Source organism: Cajanus cajan, chromosome 4 (genome assembly GCF_000230855.2).
Source record: "Cajanus cajan strain Asha chromosome 4, NIPB_CcT2T_4, whole genome shotgun sequence".
Taxonomy (NCBI): Eukaryota; Viridiplantae; Streptophyta; class Magnoliopsida; order Fabales; family Fabaceae; genus Cajanus; species Cajanus cajan.
In genome coordinates this window covers 72,881,725-72,900,010 of record NC_138520.1, presented here as the reverse complement: position 1 = coordinate 72,900,010, position 18,286 = coordinate 72,881,725, and the positions used below count along the sequence as shown (strand labels likewise).

The window sequence follows — 18,286 nt, the reverse complement described above, 5'->3', positions numbered from 1 at the left end:
GTGGGCTGATGTGGGAAGCGGAACGGCCCGTTCCAAAAGCAGAACGGGCCTTTAAGCAGAACGGCCCGTTCTGCTTTTGGAACGGGCCGTTCCGCTTCCCACATCAGCCCACATTTGCCCCAGACACGAAAAAAAAAAAAAATTAAAACTAACTCAGAATTCGGTTCCTGAGTTGAAAAAACAAAAAAAATTACATTTTGATGCTCAGAATTCGGTTCCCCGAGAACCGAATTCTGAGCTTAAACAGTAAATACTTCTATCTTGGTAAATAATCCTGCAAAGTGATCATTCTTGTAATTTTTTTAAAAAAAATATTATTCCAGTAAAAAATTCCATATATGTAGAAGTGGAAGAGAGAGCGGAAGTAAGCTTACGCAGTCCTGTCCTGTGCTCCCAAACGGCGAGAGAGCTTTAGAGAGAGAAAACAAACACTCTGCTCTCAGATCTTGCAAAAGATTCTTTTCTCTTTCTTTTCCTTTCTTTCCCCCTCTCACTTGCCTTTTCCTCCCGCATTCCACTTCCCTCGCATTTCCGCTTCGCTCCCAATTCTTCACTACACTCTCGCCATGACGTGATGAACAAGGGCTGCTGCTGCTGGAACACATGGACGATAGAGGTGGTTCCTTCGTCGCTGTGAGGAGGATTTCGCAGGGTCTTGATCGAGGCAACACGTGCCATTCAACTTCTGGTAAAATTTTTCTCGTGAATTTCGCCACTTTCCACGTTTGCTTCCCTTTTTTTTTTTTTTTTTGTGTTTTTGTTCAACCTCTCGCTTTCGCGATAGAATCTAGATTGAACTCAGGTTTTTCGCTGCGTCATGTTTGCGGGTATTCAAAATTGCGTTGGTGGGTGAATTACTGAATTCACAATTCTTACAGCTACTACTTTTTAATTATTATATTGTTGTTTTAGTTTTGATTGGGTTGAGTTGAGCTTGGTTGAGATATCTATGGAGCTCGCCTTACTGTGGAACGTGTTAATCTTAGCGTTAAAAGTTGTTTACTGTGCTTAATCTACGGGTTCTGATATTGGGTGCTGTTATTTCGTAGATCTAGCATTTGTGAAATGTACAGTGTTCGTCAATATTGGAAAATGCTGATACTGTTGTATTATTTTATTTTTTTTGGAGCGTGAAGCTGATGTCTAGTGTTTAAGTGCAAAAATAGTGGGAAATTGTGAATAAAGCAACCTGGTGGGTGGCAGTATGATTGAAACAAAGCCAGTGGCTGGCATAATGATTAAAGCAAAATCCACTCTTCGTTGTGGTTATATTTGGTTGTTTGGCTTTGTCCTTTCTCCTTGTCCTCAGCTTGGGTAATAATATGAGTAATAGAAAACAAAATATATGTCGACTGATAGATACGTCGGTTTTAAAAGTGATGGAAAAGGAGACGGGGGAGAGATAAACAATTTTTTGTGGTTAAAATATGCTGGGTGGTTTTAGGAGAAAGCTGTGGTGCACTGGGTGAGGATGATTAATCACTCATTGATAACGTATGATTTCTGTTGATCAAATTATTATAAATTTGTGGCGCAAAAATTGGAAGCTCAATCTACATTTATGTGCAGTTTTATTTTGTTACAGCTGAGTTTGTGACAGGATCAACAGCATGGCTTGGCAGAGGTTTGTCCTGTGTCTGTGCACAGAGAAGAGAAAGTGATGCTCGACCCTCTTTTGATTTAACTCCAGCCCAGGTAATCTTAATTTTATACTCATTTAAGTAATTCTGTTAATTTTCCTCTTGGTCATCTTCCTACCAAAAAAAAGGAAGAAAATTTATAATGTGATTTTGTTGATGAGATGTGTCTTCTTTTAATAAGATAAGAATCCTCTAAACTACTTGAAACAACAACAAAATCTTTTTCTGAATTTCACGCAATAAAAACATATTGAGCTATTAATTTGTTTTGAAACATCAACGTTTTTACCTTAATAACAAAAAAAAATCAATTGTTGTTTCTGAAGATTTTAACTCATTTTCAAAAAAATTGTAATTATATACAATTTATAGCTTGCTCTGAATTTGTAACAGCTGCTTTGACACCCATGTTTCATGGTTTTTTTTTTTTTTTTTAACGATTGCTTGGGTGCTACACCTTCTGATCTGATATCAAAATAATGTCACCCTCTACTTATTCTTTCTATTAAATATTGTTTATAATTATGGCACGACTAATTCTCAATGCTGAATCTTAAATTCTCAGGAGGAATGCTTGCAGAGGCTACAGAATCGCATAGATGTTCCATACGACAGCTCTGTCCCTGAGCACCAGGTATCCCTTCTATTGATATTTTTCAAGTCTGTGAAAGTGATGTTTCATCAAAGACTTTAAGCCATGTACACTGCCTTTGTCATACCATTTATGCAATCTTTTATCTATGCTTAGGATGCCCTAAGAGCTTTATGGAATGCTGCATTTCCTGAAGAAGAACTCCGTGGATTGATTTCTGAGCAGTGGAAGGATATGGGCTGGCAAGGGAAGGATCCATCAACAGATTTTAGGTAGATATTATTCTAGTTGTTTTCCTCTCAATGTCATATGCTGTCTTCAGTCTTTTTTTGATCGTTATACTGTCTTCAGTCTAATTACTCGTTACTAATAACTTCTATCTGTATATATTTGGTAGGGGTGGTGGTTTCATATCATTGGAGAATTTACTGTTTTTTGCTAGGAATTTCCCGGTATGTTCCCTTTCTGTTTTTGTGTGTTGTAAAAATTATTTTAGAGCCTTATTTTTTACTTGACCAAAATTAATAAAGCTTATTTTATTATCTGAAGGGATTAACAAAGCAAATCATATTAGTATATCATCCAAAAGAAATGCCATTTTTGTTTCAAACAGGATTTCTGTAGATAAATATTTTATTCTTGGGTTTTATCTTTGAATTTAATAATGATGCACTAATAGTAAAGTAGTTTTACATAGTTATCCAATTAAAATCCATCTTAAATGAGAATTTTGTTGAGTTTTATAATTATTATCTTAAAAGTCATATAAATTGTGATTTTTGACTGGTTGACTGTAAAACTCTTTACACTGTCAGGACATCACCATTAAACCCTTTATCTTTTTGAAGAATGGTTGCTTCCTCTTTTTTAAATTTGACAAACTTAGGGATTTTCATCTATTTCTTTCAAAAGGGTCTTATTGTTTCTTGCGTGCTTTATTAGATGGTTGATTTGGGAGGGAGTTAATAATAGGCAACATTTTAGCCAAAATGCTTGCTGATCTGAATAAATTTCTTGTTTTCTGATTATGGACTTCCTCCTTGACTGATGAATTTTGACCATACTAATTTGTTCTTTTGCTTTACCTGACTTATAAGTCTAGTATTTTAGGATAAATTATAAATGACAAAAGAGAAGGAATTTAACTTAATCAATCTTGTTTTTCTTTTCCAATGATCTGTCTGTTGAATTACACCATCCCCATCAGTGTCATGTAAAAAATAAAGTCATGGAACTTCATAGCAAATATTTTTCATTATTCACTGTTTTCTGGATGTTGAAAATCTCTCCATCTAAGCAATTTGGACTTAATACATATGATGAATTGTGATATAATACATGCCTTAAATGCTGAGATTTCTTGGCAGATAATTTTCTAAAATATGCTGTCCTCTTTTTCATGCTCCCTGGCTTGCTTGCATATTTTCACTGGTTTCATTTGTTGTGGATGGTTATCAATTTTGTCTTAGGGATATTATATATCAGACATGTTGCCGTGATCTTGAGTTTTTCCAGACACATTTTTGCATTTCTTTTATACCCTTATTTCCTCAGCGTTTGTCTTTTATTAATCTAGTATTGGTTCAATCCTTCAAGAACTTTCAGGTCAACCTTAAATTTAAATAAGTCTTTCCTATTCATGTATATTTATCACAAAACCTGACCCTTCCATTTTTGTAGAAATCCTTTCAAGATCTTTTACGGAAGCGAGAAGGGGATCGATCGGTTTGGGAATACCCATTTGCAGTTGCTGGTGTTAACATCACATTTATGCTTATTCAGATGCTGGATCTTGAAGCAGGTTTATGGCTTCTCCTTTTACTGTAGTTTTCTAGTCTCAGCATATTTCATGTATAAAAGGACAATTGGGGGATGTCTATATGTATGGGCTCGTTTGTTTCTGCATTCTGGTCTGTGATTTGTCAAGTTCATTGAGAACCAACAAATAGCCCTTCGAAGGTTACATGATGACATAAATGTACTTGCAATTTTTTGCCATTTACTCTTGTATACTTCAGTATGGCTACAGTTATACTAATCATTATCTGAGTGATGGCTAGTGCCACATTGTAAATAAAAGAGATTAGATTAGAAGTTTCTGAGGGCCTATTTTCCTTATCCCAGAAGCATAATGTCTCTACTTTATATGAAAGAATGTAAGAAGTTGGTCATTCCAATCCAATGACATAGGTCAGCCTTTTACATCTACTCACCACTTCTGAACATTTTTATAATATTTTTTTTTTGCATATTATACAAATTGTTCTTGCAAGTAATTGAAAAATATTGCCAAAACCCCATATTTAAATAAATTGTTTTCTTTGTCCATGCAAATATGGCTTGTTAGCAATTATAAATATTTTCTGATGTGAATATCATGAAACTGCATGTTTTTTATGCAATTGCAGACTATTACGCGATAGATATCTTTCACAACTAATGAATTTGATTATGATGTCATCTGTTACTAATTTTGTTTTCCTTGACAGTCAAACCACGGACACTGGTGGGAGCAACTTTCCTAAAATTTCTTACAGGTAGCCGTTATTATTCCCCTCGTTATCTATTATTTTACTTGTTTAGTTGTATTTTTGTTCAGTTTGGAAGGGAAGCAGGGAGGTCAGAACTTAACCATAACAAAATGGAAAAATGCTAAATGTTACCAAAGTATTTTTATTTTTGTTTTGATTTATGAAGGCTTTTTTAAGGAGCTTGTTTCCTCCACTACCTCTTCACCTTTCATTTCTATCTATTTTTTTTCTCTCTAACCCGATTGCTGCTACATAATTCGTAATAGTTTCATGAAAAATCTATCGTGTGAAAAATACTTATGTTTATAGCTTAGAAGTGGCGGTCTTCTTTTTATGTTAGTTTGCTGTTTCAAGTTACTAAATTCATCTTTCTGTCCGACAGAAAATGAATCAGCTTTTGATCTTCTCTATTGCATAACATTCAAGCTGATGGATCATCAATGGCTCTCTATGCGTGCGTCATACATGGATTTTAACGTATGTAATCTTTATCATGAAATAACGAAATATTATGGCTCTAGCAAATTTAATTAAACTATGCAAGTTTCTTAGTATTGCCAGTGATTATCAACATGTTACTTATGTTATAACAGACAGTAATGAAATCTACACGCCGCCAGCTGGAGAAAGAGCTTCTGCTTGAAGACATAACGCGTCTAGAAGATATACCCTCATACAAACTTCTCTCACGATAGTTATCAGTGTTTACTGTGACTACTAGTTTTAACCAGAAGGTCGTACGTGATGTGATGCTACTCTTATAATTTCCATTCCTTCCGATTCGGCATTTAACCTTCTAACATCTGAGCAAAACTGAGGCGAGACTGAGTATGATATCGTCAAGGTTCTGGAGGAAGCAGTTAAGCTTTTAATCTAGTTGGAGGATGATATTGTGGGTGGGACAAACTACCAGGGGAGTCTGAAATGTAGGTTTGCTTCTTGCTACCATAAAGATTAGATTGTAATGAATTGTGGTTTGCCTATATATTTCTTCGATTGCAGTATTGTAATTCAGGCAGTTGTACCCTTTTTCTGGTCCACAGGCAGGTATACCTAAGCTGGTAGATTCTGCCTGGGCCCTGTTTGTGGAGAAGTTAATATACTGCATATTGTTGTTTGAGTAACATTTAATGTTTGAGTTGATGAATAGTACCTTAAGTATTCCTTTGGCCAAAAGTACCCTGATTTTATTTTATGCATATGCTTTTTTTTTTTTTTTTTTTGGTCTAAATTCAACGGACCTTTTTACAGTTCCAAATTTTTGCATTGCTTTTTTTATGAACCTTGAGATTTATCACTGCTTAGTATCTGTAAGAGCTGCGCTGAGCTACTCGGTTTCGTGATGAAGATACTGCATATCCTAACAAGTTAGCGTTGTATGCTCATACCAAAAGACTCTCAAGGAATATCAATGTTTCTCTCAGGCGACTGGAGAATTGTGCTAAGACAATTTACTGAAGATTGCTATTAAGTGTATAGTCCTGTATATCTCCTCTGTAAATCTGATAAATTCTTGGGACACTCAACAATGAAAATGATCTTGGATTCTTGGTTTAACCGGTGAATTGTGTGTTATGGATCGGTTGAACAATTGAACTAATGTGAATATGCTTGAATTGGTTCAAAATTGAATTGAATTGGTATGAAATCATGATGAAGCTTGAATTAATAGTTACTCTAGGAATATATAATAATTTCTCAGCAAGCTGTGAGAATGTACATGACTACTGAATTTTCTTTCATTTCTTGAAAATTACCAGCGGTAATGAATTGGGAAAATAGTGCTCTGAAATTTAAAAAGACTAAAATATTTGTTGGGTGCAATATTTAAAAGACTTGGGTTAGTTGCTTAAGTACCAATTAAATTTCTCATTAAAATTATTAGAACAATACGAATTATTTTTGCACGCATTTAAACGAAATCAGCTAGATATTTTTATATTATTTTTTTAATAAAATAAATGAGACGGAAATACCTGTGTCCTCGTGTACTGATTCGTTCACATGCTTTGTGCCATCCAACAATTTTCCTAAATCGATTTATCTTCCAGAGGTGAGAGTTTTAAAATTTGAATGGAAGACCAAATGAAGAAAGAAAACCTTGAAATTTTGGTTATTTATAAAGTCATTTTTTATATTTTATTTTCAATAAATTAAACATTTTTATAATTTCTAAAATAAATTTCTTCATTTTCTTTTCCTTTATCAAAACATAAGGTAAGAGTTAAAATGACTTTTCTTTTGAAGAGTAAATTAAGTGCAACCACAACAATGGCTAGGAAGAGCATTAATGAACCACAAGTCCATAAGGGACATGAAAACTTGTTTAGGATTTATATGGCAGTGAACATGTTCCCACGTAAAAGAATAAAACTATTAATTCCAACATAAAAACACAATGGCTAGGAAAAGCATTAATGAACTAAAAGGGTGAGCAATACAATTATGTTTTTCTCACGCATTTTTTGTGAAATATGTGTATATCACATCACTAAAGATAAAACTATAAAAAATAACATTTAGAACATTCTTATTTTTCAAGTTGATTTTATAGAGTTGAATTAGATCAAATTTTTTTATTTTAGTAAAATGATATCATAATTATTATAAATCTATTAAAAATAACTACCTTTATTTATTCACATCATTCTCAATCTCATGATTGTCAATTAATTATACATATCTCCTTCCCTGTGTATAGAATGACAATCAAACATATTTGTTGTAGACATTTTTTTTGACAAGATAACCAAGAATTTTTTAGCACATACTTGATTTGAAGATGGTTACTTAGGGGCATAGTTTTAATTTTTTAAAAATTGGACTGGTCATCGAACCGGTTAAGATACTGGATCAGTGGGTCAAAGATTGAACCGGTGGGTCATTAGTTGAACCGCATAACTCGGTTTTTATTTATTTTTATTAAAAAAATATTCATATTAAATATATTTTATACTTATAAATTTTAATAAATTCATATCTTATTTTAAATTTCAATTTTTTTATCTTATTTAAAATTATTTTTATTTTTATTTTATAAAAAAATATATAAAAAATTACATGTTAAACTGTATATTAATACAAATTAAAAATATAAATAATATGTACATATATAATATGCTTGCAATTGATATCAAAAAATAATATATGTAATATCTACATATATATTATATTATTAAATATATAATATAAAATTAATAATATATTATAAAAGTTATTTAAGTTGTATATTATATAAACCAATATCTACCAATACATTATATAAACACTGCTTAGGGGTGCCGAAGATTATACCCACACATTATACCTAAACACGAGACACAATAACACTTACAATCAAACATTATAGTGGGATGTACATGTGGAGGAGTAAAACCACTAGTGATATTATAGATTTTATTTTGTATCTTGTGTTCACTCTTCACTATTTTGTATTCTTTCATGTTATGTTGACTTATTTTATACGAGTATGCTCACTTTTTTTTTTTTTGAATATTTCATCTCTAGTATTTTATATTGTTGACTTATTTTAAAAAAATAAAAATAAACCAAAATAAACAAAAATTATTAAATTAATACCTTATTTAAAATTAATCAACTAATTAAAAAATTATTTTATTTTATTTTATTTTTTTATAAAAAGATACTTAAATACACGATAGAAACACGTTTATATTATATACCAAATCACATATAATCTTCTGTATATATAAATTAGAATAATTATCTTGGATGAGTGTGATTTTAGAGATCATTCTTCAACAAGAGTATTTTTAACTAATTTTCTTTATCAGTGGTACTTTTAGGATTTTTTCCTTATTTTTTATTCATCTATTTTAATCTATTATTTTTATTTATAAACTTAATTTCAATATTTTTTAAAATTACCAATAATTAAAAATAATTATATTTCACAGTAAAAAATATTTATCATAAATAAATAAAAAATGTAATCTATATGATTTTTTTTTATCAATTCATATATTTAAAATAATTTTTATTACAAATTATAATTAAGTTGTATCAAATAAAAATATGTCATTACATGTTAAAATACTGGTAAAAATATATTTTTGGTGTGTATTTGTGTACAATACATAATGAAAAAATATTTTTGACAAGAGTATTTTATCTATAAAAAATCATCATATTTGGGATATAAACTTGAAAAAGGAGCATGAGAATATCAAAGCCCTAAACCAATTGGTGCAATCCATCTCAATGGCCACATTAGTCAAACTCAAATAAGAGAGCCCGACCCGAGTTTACAGTCCTAAAAGTAAGTTATACAAATTAATCAATGTGAGACTGAAACACCACCAAATTTTCTGAAGGACCTACATGACGAGATACGGTGTAATATATATATGAGAGCCAAATTCGCTAAGAAATAATATGTAATCCTATTGTCTTTACGTAATGCATGCATGTAAAATCGCATTCTCTTCCTCGAAGGAGCTCGATGGATATACATATGACAAGAAAGACTAGTCTTTAAGTTTAACTTTAATTTCCTCTTATACATACAAGATAGGATGATACAAATTAATATTATTCGTGTATATACACATGTTTGTGTTTTATTAGTTATTTGAAAATTGAAAATTACAAAAGGAAAATAACGTCACCTGTGACCTATTTGAAAAGGGGCAACCAAGTTAGTCTCGAAACTTATCTTGTGATTTCTTTTAAATAAGTGACTTTATTTTTTCTTTTGTTAACTTTCAAATAACCAATAAAACATTGACACATATAAATTGATACAGATTCGTACCATTGTTTCTCGCATTAAATAGCTGATACGAGATACGTAATTACAAGTAGAGAAAGGATTCAGATAATACAACATGCATGTGTACTGATATTTTGTCATCTTAATTATGTAAATAAAGAATAATTAAGAAGATCATCTAGCTATATTGACAAAACAAAACAAAATCCGTATAAATGGATTGGACCCAATAAAATAACTTTTATGAGACAGTATAGTTCGTTCCAAATATGGAGAAAGAAAAGGAGGGAAATGTTGTAATAAGTATATATATGGAATTATGGATACAAAGCGTTGTGAAAAGTGACAAGTACATGGGAACTTATAGCAATGAAAGTTATGGTTTTATAATTATTAAAAAAGGAGGAGAACTAGAAAGAGGTAAAGCATTCATGGTCGGATGAATTAGAATCGTCGGAAGGGCAGTGATTGTGTCTACCTTCATAGGTGGTTATCACCATACGACAATCCTCTGACAGTCGTTCAACCCTCTTCTTCACCCTACAGTTGTTGTGGGTGCATCGGTAGTAACTTCTGCAATATTATGTATCCCAAATATTAATTACATGATTATAAGTACTGTAGCTCCAGGTTTTCTGTTGTGCATGCTTCCCTTAAAACTTAGCAATCCATCGTTTTATTGTTTTACATAGCGATTAAAGACTTGAGCAAGTCTGGATGGTGTCTTGGTTTGCCATTATTGATCAGTGATTCAGTATACACGGTTTCTTAAAAATTAAATTATTTTTAGACGGTACTGTTGATGTTAGAGTTGTGATTTTTATCAGAAACACTCATTTTTGGTCATTAATTACATTATATGTCTATTATCAAATGCAGATGTCAATTTTTCTTTATCCGATTCATTTATGAACAACTTAATTTGTTTGAAAGACTTGTGTAAAGTGGTGTGGGTATATATAATGTAAGGTCATTCTGTATTTAATATGAGTTTAATAGATTTTTTTTTATATAACTTTTGCAATTGTTATTGTAAAAGATAGCAATAAACTAATCGGCATAGTTTGTAGTTAAAAGACAATGTCTAATAGGGATTAAAAATTTCTTACATTTATAAATAATATAGTAGCGATATGTATAATAAAATTATACAACTAATACAATATTGTCATTTTTTTTAAGTATATTTCCTATCATAAACAGTTCCCAATGTAATAAATTAATGAAATAATAAAGAGATAACTTCAAATATAATATTTTACAAGATTGTTGTACATGTATTATTACTCTAAATAATACATATCACCTAGTTATTAAAAGAAATTAGATGTTCATTTCTTTAAATAAAGCTTTCAAGTTTAAGTTTTATGAATAAATAAAAATGTGATTGGATGAGAGAATTCCAAAAAGTAGTTATAGTTAAATTTTATAACAAAAATTGGCCATTATTAAATTTGAAAGATACTTCATATTAATAATACAATTATAAAAAAAATTACATGATAGACTATTGAAAACTAAATACATCTTTTGATGACCAAACTTGATTTTCACTCGACCAATAAATAAAAATAAATAAATGAGTATATAACAAAATTAAGGAATAAATTATTTCAGATTAAAAAAAATTGTTTTATTCCCTTAATATAATTTCATAATAAATAATTCTCTTTTTCTAGGGAAAATAATCCTCTAGATATATACAAAATCAAATAAAACTATTTTTAATATGCAAATATATAAAAATTAAATATTTATATATTTAGTAACTAAAAATATTATTAACAAGATTTATTTAAAAAATTAAAGTCTCAATCATTCATTTATATTACACCAAGAGTTTTTGGTATAAAAAGAACCTTACCTAATTATTAGTATTGTCCCAAATGTGCGAGAAATTATTGAATATAACAACAAGTATTCAATAAATTAGTATGTTACACAATCCCTCTTAAAATTAATGTATATTAAATTTGACAATGTTATTATTTATGGAACCTCCATCTCCATATCTCTATCATATTTGACTGATTTTGGTTTTTACCATAGCATATTTGGAAAATAAGTTATGATTAGCTTATTTAGGTATTTTGAAAAAAAACAATGATTGATTTTTCTTGCTACCTTATTTATACATCATTCTAATAAATAATTATTTGATTATATATATATATATATATACCATGCAATCAAATAATAAGTAATCTTAAATATATTTTTAATTTTTTTTTAAATTTAATAGGTTTTGATTTTGGTCTTAATAATAATTATTTTTATTTTTATAAAATTTGGAAACATTGACTTTAATCCCCTCTATTATATGTATCAATCTTTATTAATCACTTATGTGTTTATTATATGGTAAAGTGACTATTTCAAGTAACTCTTACAATTATCTATGATATCACATTGTAGTTCTCTTAATTTTTTATAGGTAATTAAAATTAAAATTATTTATTTTTCTTAAAATAATTATTATTAAAAATCAAAATTAATGTCTTTCTCAAAATTAAAACTAATTCATTTTATAGATAAAAAAATGATTAAAATTTTAGAGAATAAAAAAAAATTAACTTTGCTCATTCTATAAAATTAAAAAACATATTTAAATCTAATAAAGTATTATAATCAATTGATTATTGTAATATCGTAATTACATAAAATGTTATCTAATTAATTGATAACATAAAAAGATGAATACCCTGAGAATGTATAAAATTTAAATTCTTTATCAAACTAAGATTTAAAGAATTTAAGTTTCTTGATTAATTTAAATACATTCATGTTCATGTCGCTCTTTAAACCTCTGTCATTTTTAAAAAATACACATCACAGGCATTTGTCATTGATATGGACAAAGTTATACACATTTATAAATTCCTTTTCAAGAAACATATTATTGCTCCTACTCATCTATAATTCCTCTATTTATTTTAAATAAAACTGGTAAACAAGTTTGGTACTGCATCACTTTATGATGTAAATTATTTTTGTTAAACAATATATGTTAATGTCAACCTTATTCCATCATCATATTTGAAAACATTCTGCTTCCAGTTCCATGAACATTTGTTCCTGATGTCATTTCAATAACTCTTCCATCTTCCTAATTGCATTTCTAAGTAACTATCTTCAAATGCAATTTTGTTATGATGATATGTAACAGTATCTTGTTGTTTAGTTTAAGGATAATGGATATAGATAGCACTTTGACCATGTTGCATTAGAGTCCGGAAATACCTCTTGTAAAACTATTCTTACTGTTCCTTCACATGCAGGCAACATATATACCCATAAGTGTTTATCATTTGGGTCAAATATGCTTATTACAAATATGAATTTTCTTTCTATTTTAAAATTATTATGTCTTCTTCAATACTTTTTTTTTTCATCTGACCCCTTTCAGAGATAATCTTATTCGGAATATTGTTAAATACTAAATATGGACACATCTCAAAAAACTTTGAATATTATTTTACCATAGTGTGAAAAACTAGTCTTTTGGTTTCTTTTCTAATTGACATGGTTTTCATAAAAATAAAAAAAGGTCTTTTATTAAGTTGATAAAAGCTTTATTCCGACTACAAAATCGAAAGGTGCTACTAAGCAAAAAAGTAAAATAAGAATTATTAACATTACTCAGAAAGATGCATGGTTTTCCAAAGTATTAATTTGTTATGTGACATTGAATTTTATACTCTGGCTATTACTGCTTCCGGAGAATACTAAATATAAACATTTCTTTTGATAAAATTCTTGTGAAACTTAAGACTTTAATTAAAGAAAGAGTCATTAGTCTAGTTTCAACTTTGATCAAATTAAGTCACATGTCTTGAACCCATTTTCATATTTAAGAACTAAATATATGTCTAATAATTCAAAGTCATTGAATTTGAGAAATCAATACACATAGTCGTAACAAGAATTTGTTATATTAATAATCATCAAGATGAAAAAAAAAACTTTAATTCTTTTAGGAAACTAAGTATTCAAAAATACTTCTGAATTTTTGTTTTTTTAGCTTTGATATTTTACTTTTATGGTCAACCGAAGAAATTCAGTGTATCATTCACTTAGTTTCAACCCAACTGGGTCGAGTAACTTGTCTAAATAAGTTAATGGTATTATACAACATATTCAACCAATCGAAAACTAGGCTGAACTTATATATTCATGGTTAATGAATCTTATTGGATTTATCATACAATTGAACCCTAAAACTAGGTTGAATCTATTCAGGGTCATGTACTTTGAATAATTTTTTTTTTATGATTTGACTATAATTTTTTTTTAATTATTAATCATTTATATATCTGATTATACAGCTCAAACTTATTTGTCTCACTTTTATATAAATTTTATGACTCAATCTGTGTTTGAACAAGAAGTCATTAATTAAACTGTAATTAACAACCTAGTAACCCGACCAAATAAATGATCCGGTTAAGATTAATAATATTGGTTTAGTCTCATAATCTATTTACCTTCCATATCAAATCTTAAAACTTGTCTCCGATTATGAGTACATTTTAGAAAGATGTCATTATATTTGAATTGGTCCTGAAAAACTACCTTTTCTTTTATTGTGAGTGATGTCGGAATCAACTTGCTCTTCATGCTAACTAAAATTTCTCAATTCTTAGCTTTTACCCATAATAGCATCGAGGCACGTGACAATAACTTTTTTATCCCCCTTTTCTCATTCAGGATAAAATTAACTTGTGTAAAACTTATCCACTTTTTGTCCTATATGTCTCCAATTCTATAATACTTTATATTGTGTCAATTTTGATTAGCTAATTAAAATTTTATCACCATATATAACACTTGAATTGTATCAATTGGGTAAAAAAAAGGTTAATTGGAAACTCAGCTCCAAACATCTTATTTGGCTGATTATTGCATTTTCTTATGAAGTAACAAAGAACCTCGAGTGACAAATCATATATTTGCACCAGATGTGTAGAATTAACTGTGAGAATTTTGCATGCATCTTATTACTCTATTTGAATGAAAAGTTCCATGCATGAAAGTAATAATATAATCTAAAACTACAACAGTTTTTTATGACATTTTAACACAAGCATGAATTGGATTTGGGAAAACATAGATAAATGATTGAGTTAGAAGGAGAAACTTTAAGTTGAACTGCAGCCTTTTTCAGAGATGGATGAATATGTGGAGAAGTTTGTCATAGATATACCACGACAAATTAGATGGTTTTGAAATAGAGTACGAAAGAGGGGACCCTATAGTGCACCTTATTGTCAAAACTCTAATAATAGCCCACCAAATTATATACTCGCTTATATATTCCCTCTTCCCTTTCAATATTTGACTTAAGCCTAGCTAAGGCATCGATCAACAATGTATATATACATTGAAAGAAATTAATGATCATGAATATATCATTCCTTTTATCTATTTCCTCAATAATTCGTGAGACTCCCTCCTTTTGTCTCCGTGTGTCATTAAACTTTCGTGTATCCGTTTCTTAGAAACAAAAATCTAAGTGAATGATCTTGTGCCAATTTGATTAAATTATTCACTACCGACATACTTTTTCCAGAAAAGACATTCTACCTTCATTCCCCCGGGTATAATGCCTGAGATATTGCCAGTGTACTAAACCACAAACACTTTCTAGTTCATAGACAGTTTCACCTCTTGAATATTGCCTGATATAGTTTTTATGGTTTTCTTTTCACCTCTTGAATGTTTTGTAATTATTATGTATATTCAATGAATGCATTTGATTGGGTAAGTTGAGCAGAATTCTTAGTTCAAAATCCTAGTTATTATGGCTTCCTTTTAACACTGTGCTAGCTGCTTTATATTCAATGAATCAGTACAGTTAAAAATTTCAACTTCCATCTGATAATTAAATAAAATCATTATTGTCCTTAAAAGGCATGGTTAATATATCAAGATTTGTGGATTATATTATATAATTACCTTGGATGAAGGCTATTTTTGACGACTTTCTGGCCATATTTCCTCCATTTGTAACCATCATCAAGCACATCTACATCACTTCGTGTTTGGAAACAAAACCTTGGTTCTCTAAGCTTCCTCCTTATTTTCACCTTGTTCTTCTCTGTAGCTGCGCTTCTCCACCTACCACAACACGTAGAATCATATATACTTAGCACCAAAACAATTTAATTTAATTAATTAATCCGCCTTAATCACATTTCTCAATTTGAAACAAATGACCAATTAATTAAGACTTAATTAAAATAATTTAAAAAAATTGATAAATGATCTTTGAGAGAACATGTGAAGTCAGTGATGCACAAGCGGATTCAATCGAGAATCAATGAATATCAAGGCTTGAATCTTTAAGCTCTTGTTCCCCATAATAACCCAAAAAAAATTTTAAACTGTGATCTTGGTTATAATTTCGTCACAATTCTTGATGTTAGCAAAAAATTGTAGATAAAATTGTGACAGATGCAAAGTAGTAATGTAACTTACACTCTTTAATCAAAGATTAAAGTTTAATTCTTAATTTAAGAATAAATGCGGTATACGACTTCAATTATGATCATAAAGTAATCACAAAAACTAAAAAAAGAAAAAACCTTAAATCGCAGTTACAAACCATTTTTTAAAAACTTGAACCAAAAGGCAAAAAAGAAATCCCTTCCTTATATATAAAGATTGGAGACCTTTAGATTCTGATCTAATGCGTGCTGAAGAATATCTCTTTAATTGGATATATAAATAAATAAATATTTACATGCATGAACTAGGATCGAGAGAGGGAGGATAAAGGAGCAAAGAGGAGAGACATAAAAGTTAGAAATAGTGTAATGAAATTGAAGTTGGAAGAGTGGTATGTATACCAAGCGTTGTTGTTGCCTTCACTAGCATTTCCAGTGCAATTTTCTTCATCGACAGCCTTTGGATCCAGAGTTCCTACCTAAAATAGCATAAGCAAAATTAAGGTGATGGAATGAATACCCTAAGATCGAAAAGGACAAAATAACACACAAAAGTAAATTAAACAAATAATAAATTAATTATTATATATAAGGTTGAATATTATATTAAAGAACTTTGTTCGATCGTATTTTCAATTATGGAGATTATTAATTTTGCAAAGCATATATATACAGCTCAAAGTGAATAACCATGCACCTGGTCGTTACTCCAAGTTTTGTTGACAAGATCATTGTTATGGCTCATGAATCCGATAGTTGCAGCAGTTGTGGTGGTGGCAGCAGCAACAACAGTATCACTGTTTAAGGATTGAGGGAGGTGAGAAGATTGAGATTGTGAAGAGGGTGACAAGAAGCCAAGGATTTGGTTTTCTTCATATTGAACAAAACCCATTTCGTGTATGGCTTGTGGGGTGTTGGTGAATGAAACTTGAAGGTCATAATTGGAAGCACCACCTCCTCCTCTCTCTCCTTCCATATCCCACTTTTGGATGATTCCAATTTGAATTTTGACTCACTAACTAGTATTGTGCTTCGTCTTCTTCCTATAGATAGCTAAGTAGCTCTGATTCTCGTGGAAAACCTTAAATTTTATGGCATGTAATTGGAAAGAACAGAAAGAAAGGGTAATAGCAAGGGTTTGTACTTGGGTCAACTCAACTGCGATGTGTCTTGCAGTTAAGTTTTCTTGGAAATTATTCCTTCCACTTTTCTTTAAGGTAGTAGTTTAGTCTAGTCTTGTACACACACACTGTCTTAACTACACGTGCATTATGTCCCACAAGTGTTTTTCAAGGGAATCTGTCTCAATTCGTGGGGAGAAAAATGGAATTATTAGGACGGTTCTGTCTTAATTATTTGCCTCAAGTTGTGTGAATATCAAGTTTTTAAGGAATTGTTAAACAAAAAGTAAAAATAGAATCTTTAATTGAGATTTTTTGACTTGACCTAAATTAATTAGTCAGAATCAAATAATATATTAAGAATTTAAAACTTGTTTATTTTTAATACTTTTGTCTTTTTAAACAGTGTGTTTTACATACATAGCCGTGTAGTAGAAGGCTAGGCTTGCATCAATTTATTTTACTACTTTTACTATTGTGATTATTATTAGTTAGGGGTTTATTAATTGGGAGTATAAATATGTTAATTACATTTGTATGGATCGTGAATTCGTGATAATAAAAAGTCACGGTGATTTTCCACCTTCTATTTTTAAAAGTAATGCGTCAATATTTTCTATAAATAATAGATCAATTCATTTATTTTATTCAGACTTGATTCAAACAATTTTTACAATATATATGAAAACTATTTATTATTAATTATTATCTTTATGCTTAATAATTTTTTTTATAATATTTTTCTAATTATGATTCCATGCTTAAGGCGGAGATTAAACCCCACTCTTTAATTAAGGAAGATAAATATCAAATTAGTTGTATTAATTAACAATTTTTAATATGTGCTTAATAACATTAATTATTTTTGTAAAATAAATAGTATATGCGTGTATAACACAACGCGCCTTTATAATATTTAGGTTTGATCCATATATTTAAATAAGTTGATTTTATAATTTAGGTTTTTTATTTATTAGATTTTTTCAAGTATTTTAAACTTAGTAATTTTATATTTGCTATCTAATAGAAGATAAAGTAATAAAGATGGAAGAAAAATCCATTAATAGAATCTTTGAAAATAAAATTATTAAGGAAGTATTTTCTAATTAAAATTAAAATTAATATAATAAAATGTAAGATTTATATCTTTTCTTTTCTTTTCTTTTAAAATAACATTTGCTTTATTTTTATGCATACACAAAGATTGCACACTCACAGTAGTTA

At 29.5% G+C, this 18,286-nt stretch overlaps 2 protein-coding genes across 3 annotated transcripts; one reads left to right on the top strand and one right to left on the bottom strand.

The window, feature by feature from the left end:
• Positions 1 to 356: 356 nt before the first annotated feature.
• LOC109792011 (uncharacterized) lies at positions 357 to 5,939 on the top strand. 2 transcript variants are annotated; one of them, XM_020351390.3, is made up of 9 exons: positions 357 to 688; positions 1,601 to 1,695; positions 2,206 to 2,274; positions 2,389 to 2,504; positions 2,630 to 2,684; positions 3,913 to 4,033; positions 4,722 to 4,769; positions 5,146 to 5,240; positions 5,357 to 5,939. In XM_020351390.3, the coding sequence occupies exons 1-9, from the start codon at positions 604 to 606 to the stop codon at positions 5,456 to 5,458; spliced, it is 786 nt and encodes a 261-aa protein (XP_020206979.1). In that variant the 5' UTR covers positions 357 to 603; the 3' UTR covers positions 5,459 to 5,939. The 2 variants fall into 2 exon arrangements, with proteins under 2 accessions (XP_020206979.1, XP_020206978.1); XM_020351389.3 differs by having other exon boundaries at positions 1,586 to 1,695.
• Positions 5,940 to 9,682: 3,743 nt separating this feature from the next.
• LOC109792012 (putative WRKY transcription factor 12) lies at positions 9,683 to 17,192 on the bottom strand. The gene is made up of 4 exons (XM_020351391.3): positions 16,639 to 17,192; positions 16,344 to 16,420; positions 15,451 to 15,612; positions 9,683 to 10,068 (listed from the first exon to the last, which is right to left on the bottom strand). Exons 1-4 carry the CDS (start codon positions 16,915 to 16,917, stop codon positions 9,906 to 9,908), a joined length of 681 nt encoding a protein of 226 aa, XP_020206980.1. The 5' UTR covers positions 16,918 to 17,192; the 3' UTR covers positions 9,683 to 9,905.
• Positions 17,193 to 18,286: the final 1,094 nt, after the last annotated feature.